Source organism: Notamacropus eugenii, chromosome 3, assembly GCF_028372415.1.
Source record: "Notamacropus eugenii isolate mMacEug1 chromosome 3, mMacEug1.pri_v2, whole genome shotgun sequence".
NCBI classification, from domain to species: domain Eukaryota; kingdom Metazoa; phylum Chordata; class Mammalia; order Diprotodontia; family Macropodidae; genus Notamacropus; species Notamacropus eugenii.
In genome coordinates this window covers 96,503,046-96,524,630 of record NC_092874.1, presented here as the reverse complement: position 1 = coordinate 96,524,630, position 21,585 = coordinate 96,503,046, and the positions used below count along the sequence as shown (strand labels likewise).

Below are 21,585 nucleotides of genomic sequence, written 5' to 3'. Positions count from 1 at the left end.
TCATCTCCAGCTTTAGTTCCTGAATTGAGGTTTTAAGCTAGAGCCAGGCTGTGGCCCCTGCTACACATTTAGGTGGAGTGGTTGGCCCTACTTGGTCTCACCCTTGCATCCCTAGTGTTCCTGTGCTGACCTCTACAATCTGGAGTTAGCTTCCCTCCCCCGACCTTATATATTTGAGGCTCAGATCACTGAATCTTCCCTTTCTGACATCTCAGGACAGTGTTAGGCATCACAGATACCCTGCACCTAGGGTATCCAGGTCCAAGTGCAGCTGCTGTGTTCTGTTCCCTGCCATTCTCCAGGGATTCCAAGGTCCCTACTCTGGGACTTTCTAACCACCTTGGGGTTTTCTAGGGAAGAGCTCTCCACTCACTTTCCTATCTGCCTTCTTTCCTATTGACTTCAGGTTTCTGATGAATTTTTTCCCTCAGAGTCAAGTGGAAGAATTCACTTACTATAGTTTCTTATTGAATTATTGAATTTCATGATCATTCAATCTGGTGTAAATTTCAGACTTTTTTGGAGTAGCTATGGTAGAGTTGTAGGGATAGGTACCTGAATCTTGGCTAAAAGTCGAACAACTCTGAGAAAATTTTTCCTCACATTGAACTTAAATCTATCTCCCTGGAACTCCCTGACTTTGCTTCTATGGGAGAGCAGAATCTACTATTCATTCCACATGACAACCCTTGAAGTGTTTGAAGACAGTTATGTTCTATCTCAGGGCTTCACTTTTGTAGGCTAAACACTTTCATATGGAATAATTCTGTGCCTCTTCACCATCCTGGTTGTCTTCCTTAGAGCACACTCCATCTTGTCAGTGTCCCTCTTAAGACAGAATGCTCAAATCTGAAGACACAACTCCAGATGTGGTGTGACCACAATATTATCACCACCCTTGTGCTGGAAATTCCAGTGCTCTTTCCTTGAGCTCTGGTCTGATCTTTGCTCTATTTGTGGGTGGGATTGGGGTAGGGATAGGGGTAAATCAAGGAAGTAACCATAGTGGCAGCAACCAGGCTTGAGCCCCTTTTAAAAGTTTACTGATGCTTTTTTTAAGTGCAGTTACTTCCCAGTATATTATTCCCACCCCCTTGAGAATCTTCCCTTGTAACAAAGAAAGACAATTCATCAAAACCAACTGACAAATTAAGCCATCTGACAGCATCTGCCACATTCCTCCCCCCATAGTCCACCATCTCACTAGTGAGAAAAAGAAGGTACGTTTTATCATCTGTCCCAAGGAATGGAGATTGGTCATTGCCATTCATCTAAGCCTTGACCCCTTCTCATGATGCCCATTTAGTTCTAAGGCACTGTGTAAGGAAGTGAACGCATGAAGTCGGAAGCACGTTTTATTTGAGACAGGAAGAAACAAGAGTGCTGTGTACAGGGTTGGCAGGGTCTGGCCTCTTCTCCCAGGTAAGGTGGGATAGGGGGTGTTTGCCCTGATGGGTAGGAGGGATGTTGAAAGCCTTCACACTATTCACTGGTTTTCAAAGGGATTGAAAGCAAGGTTGCACCCTGAAGAGAAGAGAAATTGTTGAGTTAAGGATGAAAAAGAAATTCTTAACTCCATTCCCATCTCTTCTACTGACTTTCCCAATGCCTAACTCTGTTCTCTATCTTGACCTCACTCAGTCCTGGATCTAAATCCTAGCCTTATTCTCAGTTCTTAAACCCATCCTCCCAGGCTATTCCTACCCATGTGCAGTTTTTTTTTTCCTTTCCTCCCAGAGATTCTTACCTGCTTAGGATTCAGCCAGAGTTGTGACTCCTAGAAAAGGCATATGTGCCAGGGAAGTAATAGCTATGGGGCTCCTCACCAGCTTTTTCCACTTGAGTGCATTGGCTTTCCTGCTGCCCATCAGGATCCTAGAGATACATTTAGGCTTGGTCTTGGCCACAGGGTCAAAAAAGGAAACCACTTTCTTCTACTCTGCCAAGTCCTTGACTTGACCTTGTCTCACTCTCCCTCCTCCCTTCTCCCCTTCCACATACCTGAACCATTTCATCTCAGGGAACAGATGGTTCCTGTCCAAGATCCCTCTTCACCCAGTTACCTTCTTCTGGGCTATTCAGACACCATGGTTCCCTTCTCTGTTCTTTCTTCCTCCACTCTCCCCCTTCCCTCTACCTTAGAAACAAAGCATCAAGGTTTACCCTTTGACTCCCCGGGGGCCCAATGGGGCAGTGAATCATCTGTTTCAGGATCCGGTCCTTGGAATCAAACTTGATGCAAGCCAAACAGCTCCTCTTCCGCTGAGATCATAGGGGCATAGGTCAAAGGATGATAGATCTAGAGCTGGAAAGCATCTTAGGGGTCAGCTAGTCCCACCTCTTCATTTTACAGATGAGGAAACTGAGGCCCAAAAAAGAAATGACTTGCTCAAGGTCACTCAAGTAATAAGTGGCAGAGGTGGGTGACAAACCCAAGTCCTCTGACTTCCAATCCAGCACTCTTTGTCCTATGCCACATTGGTCATATAATAGATGAATTTGTATCAGGGAATGGGATACACTGGGGACATGGAAGGTTAGAGCTGTTGTGGGAAGAGACAGTTGACTATGGGGTGGGGTAGGGGATATGGGGTCAGCTGTACTGAAATGGAAAGCACTAGAGGCAACAGGCTCATTTCTTGGCTAAAGGGGACCAGAGATTGAGGGGAAGGTGGGGTTACTAATGACAGGTTGGTCTAGAATAAGTGGAATGCAGAAGCTGGTGCCCAGAAACTCCTCCATCTAGGACTTTGGGATCTTAGAAATCATTTAATCCAACTCCTTCATTTTAGAGGAAGAAATTGAGGCCTAGACAGGTTAAGTGATTTGCCTGTGATTACTGAGTGAGTCAGTAGCAGACTAGACCTAGAATTGAAGTCTATAGATGTCTGATCCAATGTTCCTTCCACTACATCACATAGTTTCCCCTAAACTGGATTGGTTCTGATTAAGCTCTGGTATTTAGGTCTGTATTAGTTCGGTCTTGGATTCATCCAGTGGGCTAGATCTGGGGCACCGTCATTTTAAAAAATAAGGGAATCCTAGGATATTCCGTAGTCCTGGGAGATCCCAAACCAAATCCTCTCCTTTGGGTCTCTCTAATGTCTTGAATTCTAGAAGCAGGAGGTAGAATCAACCTTGATATCTGGGGACCTCAAAGCAAGACTTTACCCAGGACCTGTTTGATACTACCCAATCTGCTCCCTTCCTATTTCCTCACCTTTACTCTTGAAGATTAAGCTCATTCCTACCCACACTCATCCAAGGGACTCATGTGAAATTGACTCAAGCTCCAGAAAGCTGTCTGTGTACCCCTCCCCACTGACTCCCAATGCCCTGCCTTCCCAGATGACATCTCTGTTCTCAAACCTTCTCATTATTTTTCCTCTCCCTTGAGCCACACAAAGATTCACATGTTCCCATAGCTCCCCATCTCATGCTCTGTCTCTCTGACACACAAAAGAGGCACCTGTTCTATTATCCAGACCACCCCCCTCCATTTCTCATACATTTCTCATACACATACAGTGCAAGTCCTGTTACCCTTCTAGGTATACACAAAAGACATATGTTCCACTGTGTATACACAATACACTAAAGGCATATACCAATATACAGACACAGATTCATATCATATGTACTCACATTTTGACATAGGGATCCATTATATATGCAGGCATTCATTCATCCCTCTGTCCCAGACATGTTTCATTATAAGGACATGGAGACTCAGATCTATGTTCCCAAAACCACACAAATACACACACACAGCAGAGGGGAAATGATTTTCACTCACCCCATTAGGCTTAACCTTGCACTCAGCATTCTTCCAGTCCTTCTTTCGGCAGCTGGTCTGCTGGAGTCCAAACTCCAGTCGAACAAATGTTCCTCCAGGGAATGACTAAGGATAAGACACAAAGGTGAACCAGTGACCAGCTCCCCTCCTTTATCTTGTACCTTGTAGGCTTCATTGAGGTTAAGGGCATTATCTTACTTCCACCCAATTCTTTCCCCCACCTCCCCATGCCTAGCACATTGTTCTGTAAACAGTAGGCATTTAATAAATGCTGGTTGCATTGTACTGCTTTATATGGCACTACATTGAATCATCAGTGTTGTTTTGCTGTTTTTCAGTTATGTCCAACTCTTCGTGACCTTTTTGGGGGTTTTCTTGGCAAAGATGCTGGAGTGGTTTGCCATTTCCTTCTCCAGTTCATTTAACAAATGAGGAAACTGAGGCAAACAGGGTTAAGTGATTTGCTCAGGGTCACACAGCTAGGAAGTATCTGAGGCCAGATCTGAACTTAGGTCTTCTAACTCCAGCCTGGTATTTTGTCCACTACACCACCTTCCTACCCAACTATATTGCATTGCTATCCCTCAAGTGAGCTGGCTATAAGAAGATGACATCCAAGTATGGTACAATGGAAAGAATATTGGATTTGTAACCAGAGAACCTGGGTTCAAATCCTGGCTCTGCCACATATTATCTATGATTTTGGACAACACAATATCTCTGTAGGCTTTGATTTTCTCATCTATAAAATGAGGCCACTGGACTAAATTACTTCTAAGGCTCCTTAAGCTTTAATCTGTGATCCTATAATCTTTTCTTGACATCTGGAGGCTTATAAATTCCAAATAACTTCCCAACTTGCCTCCTGAGCATCTGATGCTATCACCAGCTGTCAGTGGTCCTACAGCAATAGCAGATATGAGCTGTTTCTCCATACATGTGCCCTGGCCATATGTCCTCCACATGTGTGCTCACTATTTCCATGGAGAGTCTGTGTCTCTATGAGAAAGTGTGCTCCAGCTTTGGGTGAGATAAGGTTCTGTTGTGACTATTTTTTTACTATGTTATTTCATTAAATGCCTTTGAATAAAAACCAAACCAAACCAAAAGAAATCCTTGCCTATTAGAGAAATACTGACATCTCTGGGGTGGAACCCCAGATGCACCCCTCCTAGAGCAAAGTAGAGAATTCTTGCAATATATCCCCCCACCCTCATTGCAGTCAAAGGGGTCCCTCCCACCCACCATGTCACTGGCATTGTTCACACCAATCTCCTTGAATGCCCACTGCACAGGTGGGTGATTGTGGAACTTCTCCAAAGCCACCTGCAAGCCCCGTTGTTGTGGCACTGAGAGCTCATCTGCCCTGGTTCCAGTGGGCCCCAGGGCACTAAGCCACAGGGCCAAGGGCAACAGCAACTGCCTCATTTCTTTTCTGCACATCACAGTCAACTGGACTCAGGACAGGCACCTGCATGGAATGAAGTTGTGTCCGTGAGAGCTAGATTCCACCAGCCAAATCCCATACTCTCTACCCTCCCTCCACCCCCTACTCCATCTTTGTCTCTTCTGTCACTCAGACTCAATGTCATGGTTTACTGCTGGTCCTGGTTTGCCCTTGGGCTCATCCTTTAGTTGTATGGGAGAAGCAGGGCTCAGGAAGTGAAGGAATAACTGGATTGGGAGGGTAGGGGTCGATGTGGCCTTAGATGGGGCCATCCCTAGGGAATTGGGGAGCAGGAGACAAATATACTCTACCCTAAATGAAAAAGAAAGTGAAATCAGAATAAAATGAACAACCAGGGAACCTTTAACAGAACAAAGAGAAATGTGGCACAGTGGGAAGAGTCCTGGATTTGTAGGCAGAGGACTTGGGTTTGAAGCTCAGCACCGCTAATTGGATAAGCTTGGCCAGTCCTTTCACTTGGATCTTAGATTCCTAATTAATAAAATGAAGAGGGGTGATTGATCTCCGAGCCCTTTTGTAGCTCATTTCCTAGGACCACCTGAGCCACATCAGGGTAATGGGAGTGGTTTATAGAAGAAGAGAGGGGCAGATAGTATAGGACATTTAGTTAGATTTGTTTAGCACCAGCCTGGGATGTCCCTCCTCATCAGCTTGCTTCTCTAGGTTAACTGCAGCCTCTCCCAGTTCTGGGTCCATCAAAGCCTGGGGGTAGGGTTAGGGTGGGAACTGAAAAGGGAGAGCTACCTCCTATGAGTCCTTCCTGAAAGTGTCATTGCAGTGGGTGCTGTCTAGCTGGCTCTCTTTCCTTCCCTTCCTAGTTTTCTCTTTTGTAGCTCCCTTCCCCAGCAGAACATATTGGGAAGAGCTACTCTCTGAAGTTTCCCAGAAATTGGAAATGACGTCAGAGCCAGGGCCAAGTTCCTGAGGCCGGGAAGCAGACTCCATCTTCCCTCCACCCACTCTCCCATTCTGCCTTCTGTGCTCCTCCCATGCCTCCCCTCTTCTCAGCTCAGTCTCCCTCCCCAACCCCTTCCACCCAGTATCCTCCCCCTTCCCCTTCTCTCCCTCCCTCCTCTGGGGTCAGGTCAGTGCCCTGGACTTTCCCAGCGCTCGGGAGGTCCTTGCTCCACCCCCCTGGCCCCTGGCACTGAAAAGGCCTGTGGGGGAGGGAGGAGAATCGAGGGACCGGAGGTGAGGCTCACACCGAAGATGAATATTTTGAGGAGGACGTAAACATCCTGAAGAGGGGCTGAGCTGGAGCTTAACCCTCAGCATGCTGGGGCCTGTTGCTGGGCTGTCCAACCCAAGAAATCTGGATCTCAAGATTCCAGCTCGTCTTCCCCTTGCAGAGCCTCCTGGTTCCTAACCGACACTGGCTCTTTTCTAGTTTAACTCCTTCCCCTAAAGGCCTCCTTTTCCCCCTCTTTTTTCTGAGGCCAAATCACTTCTGTTTCTTTCTTCTTCCTCCCAGTTTCTGACCTTTGGGAGTCAGACTTCCCCTGCTCTCTGGTCACCTACTAGCTCCACTGTGGCAAACCCTTTAACAGTTCCAAAGCTTGGTATAACCCCCAGGCTAAGAGGAACAGAAAACTGAACTTTGGCATCTGCTTTTCCCTTTACCTCTGACCCACCTCTATCTCCTCACCCTCCTGTCCATCTCCCATTTCCCTCCCCTCCACCGCTCTCCCATTTCACCTTCTTCTTAGCTGGGAATTCTGGACCTCTCCTCTTAAGCTCCCGGTAGCAGTCTGCCTCTCCTCCCCCTTACCCCCCCCAACCTCCGCCTCCCCAGCTCCTCCCCTGCATCTGGTCTCTGCCCCCATCTCCTCCCACCTCTGGCTCCATGACTCTCCCCCCCCCCCCCATTACCACCATCCAATCCTTCTAGGTCCCTACTCCCACAATTTCTAGGGTGCCTTTCTGCCCTAACCCTGAAGGATCCAGAATGGTCTCCCATGCAGCAGTCCCAGGCCTCTACCCCACCCCTCAAACCTCCTCTTCTTCCATTCTCCCTGACACCCTCCCCCATCCAAGTCCAGGGAAGTTGGCCAGCTGGCCTGACCTCAGTCAAGGCAGTTAGCTGAGCTCTTCCACCAGACTGAGCCATCAAAGTAGGGTATCCTGTCCAAAGGACCTACCTTTGGGGTAAATGCTGCCACCCCTCAGCCTTGCGTAGTCCAGACCTTGACCCTCCAAAGACCATATGGTCTCTCCCCTTGCTTCTAGACAGGGCTGCCTTTAAACATCTCTTGCCTCTTTCAATTGCCAGTGCTGGGTCTCACACATATCTAGTCAGAAAGTTCATTCTAGAGCCATGGATCCCTTGATTTGACAATAAAATAAACATTTACTGAACCCTTATTATGTGCTCTGTGCTAGCACTGGGGATAGAAAACAATCCCTGCCGTCAAACAACTTACATTCTATGTGGGTAATAAGGATACATTTATACAAATAAAGGATATAGAAGAGACACATTAGTCTCCTTGCTAATACAGTGACATCTTGCTATAATGGGAGATTGATCAGAAGAACTTCCGCTCATGAACCCCTCAATCAACTTGATGAGATTATAGGGCCTACACCAGGAGTGTACTGAAGCCAACTCTTACCAGTTTATGAAAAGGAGCTGCTAAATTTTTAGTGAGTATTCACACTTCAGAAACTGGCAAGCACTACAAATCAGGACTTGTTTTATTGTTTAATTGATTGTCTTCTCTAGACTTAAGAAAATGATGCTGATTAAACTTTAAAATGTGTCAAGTATACTTTTGAAGGGCCCTGTGCTAAGCATTTACCATCACTCTCCTAGACTGGACTCTTGTCAGAAGGGGGCACTTCTATGCCACTTGCAGAGAGGGAAGGAGAAAGGGAGAAGGACAGATTCTTGACAGAGAATAGTGTAGTTAGTAAGAGCAAGCTCTCTCTTTTGATTCCCCAGCACACGGTGAAGGAAGAATGCAGCAAAGAAGGGGAGTGGGAAAGGGGATTTTTCTTTCCCTCTCAATCCCACCAGGAGCAGCAATGGAAATTATTGGTAGAAGCACCATGGCAAACTGAGAGTCTCAATTCTAGATGACTTCTGCCTTCCTATTCCCTTTTCTGAGCACAGGTTGTTGACTAGTTTACTTATGTCCTAATTGGTTTATGGGCAGCTAGATGGCAAGGCTGACAGAGAGCTGGGCCTGGAGTCAAGAAGACCTGAGTTCAAAACTGACCTCAGACACTTACTAGCTGTGTGATCATGGACAAATCACTTAACCATGTTTATTTCAGTTTCCTCATCTGTAAAATGATCTGGAGAAGGAAATGGCAGACAACTCCAGGGTCTTTGCCAAGAAAACACCAAATGGGGTCACAAAGAATTGGACTCCACTGAACAACCACAATAATTATTCAATAGTCAGTAAGCATTTATTAAGCTCCTCCTTTGTGCCAAGTACTGTGCTAAACTTTGGGGATACAAAGAAAGGCAGAAGGCTGTGTCAGCCTCTCTGACACAGATATAGTTTCATTGGCCCTCTGGATTCAGAGGTTGATGTGGATAACAGATAGAATAAGGGGTGGTGAGAGGTCAGACAAAGGACTGCCCTAAAATTTTTGAGGGTGGAAGTGGGGGACAAAAGGCAGCAGCCACATTGGCCTCCCTGCCACCACGCTGCCTCAGGAAAATATAAACATTTACACTTCCCAAGGAGGGCTAGGTTTCTAGAATGGACAAGTTGTCTGGCAGTAGAGGGCAGTAACTAAAACGACCACAGAAAGAGTGAAAAGATATTTCAGGTTGCCCCTGGGAAGGAAGCAGCAGATGAAATCACAGAGTTGAAAGGGGATTACCAGACTTCAAGCTGCTGCCCTGATTTTGAGATTAGACTGTTTTTCGTTGTGTCCCAAGCTGTAGCATGAGAGCTGGAGTGTTTGTGATCTGATACTCACTTCCTATGGTCCTATGATCTAGACCCTCCCTGACTAGGGATGCTGCCATAGATGGGAAAAGAAAGGCTGCCCCAAGTGAATATTTTCCTTTGGTGGGGGGGTAGGGGTGGGGAGTGGAAAGAAATGCCAGGAGAATTGAATCTGGCAGTGAATGAAACTGGTTATCTGTGTTACATTCAAGCACCATTTTGCCACCCATTTATTTAATATAAATAAACTGCTTACTAAGAGAATGATCTTTAACAGGGCAGAAGCTTTTGATTGACTTGTGAAAGAATCTAGTGGGTGTACAAGCTAACAGAGTAATTTGCATACATATCTCTTGATCAGGGTTTTTAAACCTAGGGTCCATGTACACGTAGACCTGAGGGCTCCCATGAACTTGGATGAGGAAAATTTGTATTTTTAAATTTCACTAACTTCTAAGTGAAATCTTTTCCTCCAGTTATGAATATAGGCAAATGACCATGATAGTATTGTGACAAAGTACTAATACCAATAAAAATCACAGACATTTTCACATCATATTACAGTTGTTGCAGATATCTTGAAATATCATTTATGCTCATCACTGCTTTGAAATGACTATAGTTATTAGCCCCACCATTACATGGCAGGTGATTGCAGTTTTGCTGTCTACAGAATGTATTTTAATATATTGGTTTCCTTCGTAATCCTATGTGTTTTATTCTATGCATTTAAAAACATTGTTCTGAGAAGTGGTCCATGGATTTATCCAACTTGGCAAAAGGGTCCATGACACTCATAAAAGAGTTAAGAACCCTGCTTTAGATGGTTTAAGAGTCCAGGAGGCAGAGCTTTTGAGTAACTGACAAGAATGGCATTGGCTCCTGCTGATGACTGTAGACTAAAATTTAAAGGACTGGCCAGGCAGTTGTACACTCCAATAGTACAACCTAGTGGTGACAGTAAATATAGTGTAATTTGGAGGATGGCAATGCATTAATAACCAGGGTGTTCTGGAAGTTCCATAGGCCATGAGTCCTGAAGTAACTAAGACATTTAAGACATGGATGTGAGGACAAACGCATTCTGAACATGCAGAACACTTGTGAGATGGCTTCTAGTAAGGGAGTCATATGAATGAGTCTGAAAAGGTAGGCTTGAGTCAGGATGTGAAAGACTTTAATACTAAGCTTCAAAATTAATATTTAATCTTTGAGACTGAAGGTTGTTGAACAACAGATGTATGTTTTATTTAGAAAGGTTATTTTAAAAATTATGGGGGAGTAGATTGGATAGAGACAGAACAGAAACTTGGAGACCAATGGGAGAAGTGATGAGGCCTGAATTAAGGTAGGGAATAGTGTGAGGGAGAAGGTTATGGATGCAAAAGATGCTGCGGAAGTATGATTCACAAAAGTTGGTGGCTGTTTGGATATGAGAGGTCAAGGACAAGAAAAAGTAAAATATGACTTTGAGATTGTGCATCTGGTTAACTAGAATTGTGACACCCTCAGCAGAAATAAGGAAGTTTAAGGAAGGGAGAAAATAAATTTTGTTCTAGATATATTCAGCTTGAGATGCTTTCAAGACAAGTCCAGTCAACAGTAAGTTGACTTCCAGTCAGCAGGAAACTGGGCAGGACCAGAACTCAGAAGAGAGATAAAGGCAGGAGTTAGAGCTGTATCTAGTACATGCTTACAACAAGTAGCAGGAAAAACACTCTCATTTTGGGGCTAGAGTGGGAAGGGAACAGAGATCGAAGAAGTGACAAGTGGAATGCCCAAGATAGAAAGGGAGTAGGAAGCAGGGTAGGATAAGGAAGGAACTCACCCCAAAGTGGAAGAAATGTCAACATTATCAGTGACCTTGAAATTCAGTGCCCTGCGGCAAAGTTCCGGCAAACCTTACCCTAGTTTTCCTTCTTGTTGGTATAGATTTGGTAGTCACTTGCATAGCAATGATAATTGAATCCTTGAGAATGGATGAGATCATCAAAAGAGTATATAGAGAAGGTGGCTCCAAGGTGAAGCCTCGAGAAAACCCACAATTACTGAGTGAGATCTGGATGATGATAGCTAAGGAGACCAGGGAGACAGGCAAGGGGAGAACAAGGAAAGAACTATGTCATGAAAGCCCAGGGGAAAGAATGTGCAAGAAATGAGAGTAATCAGCAAAACCCAAAGCTGCAGAGATGAGGATGGGGTTTTATATTATATGTGATAGGGAATTAGGTGAGCTCAGGGCCTTTCTTCTGAGGCAGAGCAGTGAGTAGCTGGCCTCACAGATCTCTTTTTTTAATCATTCCCCATGGCTAGAATAGCTCTTCATTGCCTGTAGCTTGATGATTCTGATGTTTGTTTTTATTGTATCCTTTTTCCATTAGGGGCAGATTCTCATCATGGAAAGAACACATGCCATGGAATCTGAAGACCTGAGTTCAAATCTCAGCTCTGATAAAAACTACCTCTGTGATTTTGGGCAAGTTACTCATACTTTTTCTGGGCCTTAAATTCTTCATCTGTAAAATAATGAGGTTGGATTAGATAGACTAGATCTAAGGTTCCTTCTAGCAGGCAAGTTATTAAAGCAGTTTTTTTTTTTTTTAAAGAACCATTCTCTGTTCTAGGTGATGGAGAGAAAGGAAATGGGGAGATGGAGTATTCATACTTTAGGGCAGAAGAATTTAGGGGAATTGAAACTTCCTGGACTGGTAGCAATAGAAATGAGAAATACAGAAAGGGATTCTATCCCAGTAGCTCAAGGATGCTGGCCACCAGCACTGACCAGCAGAGAAAAGGAAGAAAACTCCAGATGGGATTGAATCCACCTGGCTTATTTGCTTTCCAAGTGTTCATCATTCACTTGACTTGTAATAGTCCTAATGCACTGTTCTCGTCATGTCATCACACCTCTACTCAAAAAATTTCAGTTCTTCCACATTACCTACCCCAGAAAGTATAGTCAGACATTATCTGACTGTGGCCTACTTTAGTTTTATGACATAATCCTTTTCTTCAGTTAAGTTGGACACTTCTCCTTCCCCTGTCCTCATGTATTATCTCTGTCCCCAGTACCAAGAAAGAATTCCTTTACCTTCTACTTTCATCTGTTGACTTCCTCTTCACTGGGGTACTACCTTCTCATGAAGTCTCACTCTCTTTGATTTCCCACTCCTTCAGACTGAAGATGAGTGATCTCTTGCTAATTATATTTTTCATAACTTCTTGGACTTCTCCTTTGCATTTACTTCACACTTGTGTGTCATATTTCTTTGTGTACCTGTTTTCCCTGACCTCTGTAAAGGCAGGGTTTACGTCAGTGGTTCTTAATCTGGGATCCACTGACTCCCAAAGGATTGAGGGATTTCAGGATGTATGTAAATGTGGATAGGGAAAAATATGTATACACACACACACACACACATCTATCTTTATTTTCACGAAGTGGTTTCCTTTGTAATTCTACATATTTTAGGCATTTAAAACTCTTATTCTGAGAAGGTTTCCATGGGCTTCACCAGATTGCCAAAGGGTTCCATGACCCAAAAAAGATCCCTGTTCTGTATTCTATGCCTCCTTTTATCTCTAGCACCTAGTATAGTTCCTAATATTTAGTTAGCATATAGTGAATATTTGTTAAATGAAGGAGTAAATGAAGGTCTCCTTCCTGACTTGGGTACTGTTGATTCACAATGGTTATCTGTATTTTCAAGCAGTCTTGAGGGGAAGAGTTGAAAATTAAAGTTTTTTGGACTTGAGAATCACAGGTCACACTGACCTCTTCTTCTGAAACTTAATCATGCCTTTGTTGTAGGTCATCACTTCCCAAGGGCAGGGAGACCCTGGCTGGGACTGGGATGAAAACCAAAAGAAGATTCCTCTTGGGGATAAGAAGCTATTGAGTGGGATAGGTTTAGTAAAGACTTCTCAGATTGTAATTCTTCTCCCAGGGGTGAGGTAAGACCTAGAGGCTCAAGGTTACAATATTTTTAGAATAGAATAGTTCCATATAAGGATATAAAACTGTGTAGTGTATTAGGGTCTCAATGTCTGGATAAAACTTACATAATTCCTCGATGTCTTCATTTCAAAAGGGATTGGTTAGATTTCATGTCTAGAATGTAAGATCATATTCTCAGCTAATGAGGATAATGGTCAGTAGGGGAGGAGGGACTTGCGTTAGGGTCTATATAAATCACTGCCTTTTCTTTGTCTTTGTCTTTCCTATTCCAGATGAACTGGTGTAGGACTGTCCCAATTCTCGAGAATCTAGTAAATAAACTTTCTGTCATCACTTTGAGAGGCCTCTGAGTAATTGATTTATGTAGGGACCTGAGCCATCCCACACAGTTTGGGGGCATTCACCTGGGATCTGTGACCTTTCTGAGAGACGGCTGGCAGCTCAGTTCAAAGACTGGGTGCCCGTGGGGAGATTTCCCCCATGGTCCTTGAAAAGGGCTTCTGGGCCTCCCTCTCTGCAAAGTAACAACCAGAAGCAGAGGAACTTGGTGAGGACAGAAAAGAATAGAGATAAGGACTCCAAAGACTCTGAAGCTGTGAAGTGTGTAAAAATGCCAACCAGTTGGTGTTGAAGTTTGCAGTCAGGCAACTTGTACGCATATACGACCCGGCAGTAAGCGCGGGGGGCGGAGGGGGGGGGGTCTGGGGGTCAATTCGTTGAGTCTTAGATAGACTCGGGGAGAAGGTGACATCTCCCAACCAAATTAGTGGACTGTGGGACCCCAGGGTGAAGGGCCCCCCCCAAAAACGCTTGCCGGGTGACTGCTGGTGGGGAGTGACCCCCACCTGAGAGCTGGCAAGGGAGCTAGCAGGAGAGCTAGCAGGGGAGCTAGCATAATTCACTGAGTCTTAGACTCAGAGGTGTTGGTGACAACCCTCATCCAAAATGAGACAGAAGCAGTCCAAGAATCAAGCTTCGGAGTGGAGTCAGGAAGAAATACTGGTAAACAGTCCCTTGGGAAACTGATTACAAAATTGGCATGAATTACCAAATTATAGAGAAAAGAATGTAGAAGAAGATGATTAAGTATTGTTGTTTCATATGGGGTGAAAAGACATCAGAGGAGGAGGCACAATTTGGCCCAAATATGGTTCCTCCGAGGACTGGGTTTGCCAAAAATTTAAACCTATATGTACTATTCTATTCTGTTAAATGTTTTGTCTGTATATGTTGTGTTGGTATTTCTGTCTGAATGAAAGTCTGTGTGTCTCTGTTTTTTATCTGATAAGGTTGTAAATTTAGCCAGCCAGCCAGCAGGAGCAGAAAGGCTGAGCTGAACTGTCCTTGAAATTCCTGTTACTCCCTTTCTTCAACCCCTCCACACTAGTTTCAGAGGGGCAGAGGGAAAAGGAGGGAGAGAAAGGAAAAAAAAAAACAAATTTTTACTGTTCAGCTTATATGGTTGGTAACAGCAAGTAAAAGAATGTAGGAGAAGTGTCAGGTTAGGAGTAGAAAGAAATAAATTATGTGCAGTTTCAAAGTGGCTTGAGGGAAAGGAAAGAGAATTTAAGCAGGTAGAGATGATGAGAGGAGCACGGGTACTGTGTAATCAGAAGACTTGAAAGAAATACAAAAGGGAGGGAGGGAATTTATCTTTGTCCCCCAGACCAAAGAGGCATGCTAACAGGCATTTAACCATTTCCTGCCTCACCCAAAGAAATTTTAGTGTGATGGGAAATAACAGAAAGTTAATTGAATTCATTCTCATTGTATTTGGAATTGTGAATAGGTGAAATGTGTCATTCTTAATATAATGTTTCAGATAGGTTAGAATTTATTAAAGTTTGGTGGAAGTAAGCAGAAGATTAGAAAGTAAAAGAAAATCTCAAGTAAGCACTTAGAGCTGAGAGTTTTGAATTGAGGTTTAATTAGATCAACATATTTGATGCCAGACAATGTATTTAAAGTAAAAAGATAATAAGTTTAGGTTTTTCTTTTTCTTTGCAGAGTGGGAAGGCCAGAAAGGGGTGACCTTGGGAATCCTGGCACAAATAAGAGGAGGGCAGAGACACCCAGTAGCATTTCTGCCAAAAATGTTAGATCAGTAACAAAAGGATAGGTATTTGTTATATGCAACATTAATCTAATGTAACTGTTACATGAGTTTAAATTTTGTAATTTATTACATATAGATTGGGGTTTTAAAAAGATGTGACAGAAATTTGATAATTTGAAACTTATATTTGTTATACAAAAAAGGAGTTGAATAGGTTAATGGCTTATTTTAAGTTTTAAGTAAACTTAAATAAGTTTAAACTTTTAGGTAATTCATCTAAATATTGTATTAGAAATTGCATTGTTCAGTTAATTAATGAATTCGTTAAAAAGAGCTGTTATGAATTTTTTTGCAACAGTTTCCTTGTTGTAGCATTCTTATTAAGAAAAGGAGAACGCTTTAAAAATGTGCATGTATATATACATGTGTGTGATTTTCAAGCCTGTTCCATCTGAGGATGTATTATGTTAAAAGTTTTTTTCTGCTGTTGAAAAGGAAATTTTAGCTAAAATTGTTTTTGCCATGAATCAAGCATTTACTCTAAAGTTATGTTTGTAAAAGAAAGTTTATGGGCAAATGTGAAAAGGCTTTGGGTTTAGGTCTTTTCTTGTGATTTCTGTCAATTAGTTTCAAGGGGATTGTGATAAATTGTAAACTGTTCGTGAGAGGAAATATTTGTTGTATTAAGAAATACTTTGTAAAATCTTTTGTATGGGTTTTTGGAAGGCCTACCTATCCAGTTTGTATTTGTAAGTTACAAAAGTGGAAAGAATTTAGTTTCTCTAATAGGATATGAAAATGCAATTGATGTCATCTGAAATTTATTGTTCGGGTTCATAGGTAAAACAATTTGTTATCACTTATGGAAATTATGTTTGCCATTTGTAATTCTAATGCTAAAACCTAAAGCTGGTACACTGTGTGTACATGTGGGGGAAAGAAGCAGTCCTCAGGCTAGTAACAAGTACAGCCCCAACAGCTGAGGAGATTGTATATAGAACTTGCTTTGGTGAGAATTTGAAAATGTATAAGAAATGATCTTCAGTGATTGGCTTTTTTGGGCAAATTTAAGATCTAAGATGTAAATAAAATCCCTGGGAACATTCTTTCTAAAATTTAATGGGAATAAATAGGTGTTGTATCATTGGTACATAGAACAAAATTGGGATTTAAAGTTAACTGTAATTGTATTTTATTTACAGGGGGATTCAGGGAAAGGAATCCCTTACAAAAAAAGGGGGGGGGAGCCCAGGTGGTCTGGGAGCTCCAGGAATGGCCTTGATGGGAGTGGCCAATAAACTGGAGATTTGGACTGATAGAATTAAGAGTGGGAAGTAGAATAGACTTGGGCATAGTGATAGAGTGGACCTTAGGAGAGCCGGTTCACATGGAAAAAACCAAGGAGTTTTCAAGGTGAGGTTTTCCAGGGCCTTTAGACAAATGAGACTAAAACTCTTTTGGGGTAATGGACAAAGGTCCCAACCTGGAATGAGATCTTTACATGTTACAAAATGATGTAAAAGCAATTAGTATTAAAACAATTAACTGAATTAATTACTGAGACTAAATCAGAGACATCCTCAGTTTGGGGAAAAGAATTTCAGTCTAATTTTCTTAGAGGTAGGTAGCCTCTGGTAATATTTGGCATTGAAAGTTAAATGATAGTTTTGATTTGAATTCATTACACGAACATAAAAATTCAAGTTAGTGTTTGAACTTATCACATGTGTAGCTCATTCTTTTAGATTGAGCAGGGTGAGAAAGGGATAACGTAGTTTGGGAAACAGATATAAATCCATTAGAGCAATGACTTATGATTGTTATTCAATCAGGAGCTAGAACATGTACAGAAAGGCATGTAAGCTACTTAAGACTTGCTTCAAAAGATGTTCCTTGGCCAATGTGAAATTAGTCATGTTTGAAACTGATTATTGGAGCTTGCTATTTTAAGATTTTTGTGGGACTATTAACTGACTGTTCTTCTGAGTCTAACTCCAGGTGTGGATAGCAAGAGAGGCGGTCTGAGCCACTGATCCATGATGCCAGTAAGCCTGTGAGATGGCTGGTATGAACTGCAAAAGGGTGATCTCATGGGAAGGTCAGGAGAGCGGCTGTTCAGCCTGAGCTGAGGTAGGATTCTCCTGACTCAATTTCCCCACTGACACCTGGCAGACTTGAAGCCTGGCTGAACGCCAGTTGACAATCTACTCCTGCCTAGAATTGACATGAAGTGAGGGAGATGTTGTTTCCCTGCAATGTCCCTACTCTTAGTGGCAAATTCCTAAAATCAGAAGTTTTGTAAGTAATAATACCAGATCTGTTGAATAATAGATTGTTGGTAGGGGAACATCTGAGGTTAAGTCTAAAACTGAGCTAACAGGTTTAGGACTTTAGACCAACAACAATAAGTTAGGGTCCTCTAATTCTTAGTAATAGTGTGAAGACAATCAGGTCAAGGGCTTGTGAGGCTAGCATGCATAGTTATTATTTTGTCCTAGTTGGTTAATGCTAAATGAAAAATGGTTTGTGGACTATATTGTAAATGCTTTAAAAGAAGCATCACATGATCAGAAGTTGGAATTGTTTTATGATGTGATATGCACTGTGTTAAAATGGTTATTGTATTTATATAAGTACTGGAGCCTGGTATTGACTCCTTAGTGAAATCTCATCTTCCTAATGAGGGAATGAATAATGACTTACTGTGAAATGTAGACGCTGCATTTTAATGTGAATTTTCTTTCTTTTTTTTTTTAAATGACAATTTGTCAAAGTTTCAATTTTGATTTTTGTAAGAATGATAGGAATGGTAATCTAAGATGGTATTAAGTTCAGTTCTGTAGGAGAGTGGACATCTGGATCTCTGCAAGAAGATAAAGAAAAGAAGATGCTGAGATGCTATGCTGACGACTGTTTGAAGGAGCATCCAGATCAGAAAATTGCATAAGATGATATTTCTCCCCAGACTGCTGTATGAGATGGAACCTCTAAATGGACAGTTCATTAATTTAAATCTCTGTATCTGTACTTATAACAAGGGGACTGCCCCCTGTAATTTGCTAATGTGTCATTCAACTTTGTTTCCTTCCCATATTCATATAAAAGGGAGATAGATGAAGGGAAGGATTCATAAGGGAAAGAATGTGAAGAGGTATTTATTGATTAGATTTAGGTGTGGAAACAGGAATAAATAAGAGGAGGGGAGGAATATGGGTAAGACTGAACCTTGAACTATCTATTCCCCCATCCCAATTCAGAAAATGTTTAGCATGATTGGGAAACCAGTAGACAAAGTTATGGAAGGTTATTGCATTTAAAAATTTTAAAGTTGTTTACTGTCATTTATAATTATTACTATTAGTTATTAAACTCTCAAGCTTCGTGCTTGGGAGACACACTTTGTCAGTATTAAAAGCTCCGTTTGAAGCGTGTGTGAGAACATACAGAAATTGGAAAGGGATAGCCAATGAGGCATATATACAAATTCATTATAAGTTTTGTTATTTGGGGAAGTATACTAGGATTATTATTGTTTGTTCTTAACAAGATTCTCTGTTCAGCAATTGTCCTAAGCCATTTACCACAATATCTAAGCAGGACTCTTCTATTAAGATTGTGTGGACTTGACAAACCTTGTGAACAATGCAACCAAAATGTAATACCTTGGGAATGTCCCTTTAAGGCATGATCCTGCTCCCACTGCTGGGACACCAGGCCCCAGTTATCAACCCCACCTCTTGAAAATAGTTTCCTGGACCTAATTCAGACCATTGCGGATACCTTTGAGGAATCCGATTATTGGATTTGTGGGGGACCTCAGCGGTTAAGTCAATGGCCATGGGTAGCAGTACCACTGAGTTCAGTCTGGATTTTAAGTAATAGATCTGTAGTACATGACGGAACAAGATTCTGGACAAGCCAAGAGAAACACCAATGGTCTTTGTCTGAATCAGTTCCAGGAGAACATTGTTTAAATTAAACAGGACCCGAATTGCAGGAGACATGGTTGGGAGAAAGTAATTGTAAGTGGACATTCACACGAAGACCAGAAACCCTGGCTTGTATTGATTGTGCCCAGTATGCAAACAGATGGGATCAGAACAGTATTACCTGCTCAGATGGTAGGGTGATTCCCTGTACCCATTTATTTTCCCCATCCTCTTCATATGAGGAGAGAACAAAAGGGGAATATCACAGGAGTTTCGGGTATAAGTTTTACAACCCCTCTGATCCCAGAAAACCATGTGAAGGGGGTCACAGCTATGACTATTTGTGGAATTGCATATATATGAATAGTACTAAGAATAACACAGAATATAAAGAATGGGTATGGAAGTGGGAGAATGGAACACATAGGATGATGTTTGATACTTTCTGGAGTGTAATCAATAGAACTGGGGAGAATTATCAACATTATATATGGAAGAGGAAACAACAACTATGGAAGTACAAGTCAGAGATCCTGAAAGGGGGACCATTAGGCCCGGACGATGTGAAGTACTTTCTGGCTGTGGATTACAGAGTAAGACTGTTTCTAGAGGAAAATCCTGCTTTGAGAGGACATTATTGGATATGTGGACAGACAGCTTATACTCACCTTCCGCTAAACTGAAGAGGTGTTTGTTACATTGGATTGGTGAGACCTAAATTATTTTTCTTGCCTGAATCAGGGAGACAGCATCTAGGGGTCCCTCTATATGATGATCTAGCCAAAAGGAAGAGGAACATTGACACCTCCCTCACTCAGCTTGGAAATGCAAATGGGTGGGGTGACACTTGGCCTCCTGAGAGGATAATCAGAGAGTATGGGCCTGCAACTTGGGCTCAAGATGGGAGTTGGGGTTATAGAACCCCTATATATCTATTAAATAGACTAATCAGACTCCAAGCAGTAGTTGAAATTATAACCAAACAGCAAAGGCTTTGGACTTATTGGCCAATCAAGCCACACAAACTAGGGAAGCAGTACTGCAACGTAGGTTGATCTTTACTTGCAGAGGAAGGGGGAGTTTGTGGAAAGCTCAATTTATCCACATGTTGCTTGAAAACTTGATGATAATGGGAGAATAGTGAAAGAGATCACCAAAAATATCAGGAAGGTTGCTCATGTTCCTATACAAATTTGGAACTCCCTTTTCAATACATCTTGGTGGTCCTGTTTTGAAGGGAGCTGGTGGAAGAGATTACTGTGGTTTGGCATCATAGCAATTAGTGGTATTATATTACTTCCTATTTGTTTACCTTGTTTGATTTCACTTATTACTAAAATAGTTAGAAATTCTCTACTAAAACTTGCTAGAGTAGAAGAGAGGACCGAAGGAGCCATTCAGTTGATGATACTAAAGAAGGAAGGATGGGCACCTGTGGAGACAAAAGACAGGAATGATCCTGATTGGGATGAGGAGATTAATAGACAGTGTGAGATCATGTTACAGAACTGTGGTTGAAATATCCGTGAGAAGTCTTCAGGTTAATAAATAAGAGGAGGGATTGAGTGGGATAGGTTTAGTGAAGACTTCTCAGATTGTAATTCTTCTCCCAGGGGTGAGGTAAGACCTAGAGGCTCAAGGTTACAATATTTTTAGAATAGAATAGTTCCATATAAGGATATAAAACTGTGTAGTGTATTAGGGTCTCAATGATTGGATAAAACATAATTCCTCGATGTCTTCATTTCAAAAGGGATTGGTTAGATTTCATGTCTAGAATGTAAGATCATATTCTCAGCTAATGAGGATAATGGTCAGTAGGGGAGGAGGGACTTGCGTTAGGGTCTATATAAATCATTGCCTTTTCTTTGTCTTTGTCTTTCCTACTCCAGATGAACTGGTTGTAGGACTGTCCCAATTCTCGAGAACCTAGCAAATAAACTTTCTGTCATCACTTTGAGAGGCCTCTGAGTAATTGATTTATGTAGCCATCTCACACACTATGTTACCTAGAGGTAAGAGGATAAATAAGATAATGGTAAAGCTCTGGGGCTCAGGGACAAGTCTAGGTAGATGACATTGTCCTGTCTTGAGAAAGGTAAGAGGTTCTGGTCAGTTAGATGGGGTTGTCTAGAGGTATTTATGGCTTGGGGTGAATTGTTGAGTAAGTCAAGCAGTTGTTCCTACTTCAATCCTCCTGTGAAGACTGATTTTAATGGAGCGAATTTGAAAGTATGACTTTCAGGTGAGGAATGAGAAAAGGAGTCCACGATAAGCAGGCAGGGGAGGTAGCTCTTTGAAGGAGAGGCAGGGCCTTGAAATGTCTTCAATCACACCACATATATACCTTCTACTCCACCTAAGTCTCAGTTCTGTCATTAAGTAGCTTTATAACCCTGAGCACATTTCTCTGGGTCCTGGTTTCATCTGGAAAACAAAGGCCTTAGACCAGATGCTCTCCAAAGTCCCTTCT

At 42.2% G+C, this 21,585-nt stretch overlaps 1 protein-coding gene across 1 annotated transcript; it reads right to left on the bottom strand.

Moving 5' to 3' along the window:
• Positions 1 to 1,342: 1,342 nt before the first annotated feature.
• Positions 1,343 to 7,057, bottom strand: RARRES2 (retinoic acid receptor responder 2). The gene is made up of 6 exons (XM_072652329.1): positions 6,960 to 7,057; positions 5,042 to 5,267; positions 3,797 to 3,901; positions 2,164 to 2,262; positions 1,748 to 1,875; positions 1,343 to 1,524 (listed from the first exon to the last, which is right to left on the bottom strand). The coding sequence occupies exons 2-5, from the start codon at positions 5,237 to 5,239 to the stop codon at positions 1,759 to 1,761; spliced, it is 519 nt and encodes a 172-aa protein (XP_072508430.1). The 5' UTR covers positions 5,240 to 5,267; positions 6,960 to 7,057; the 3' UTR covers positions 1,343 to 1,524; positions 1,748 to 1,758.
• Between the last annotated feature and the right edge of the window lie 14,528 nt (positions 7,058 to 21,585).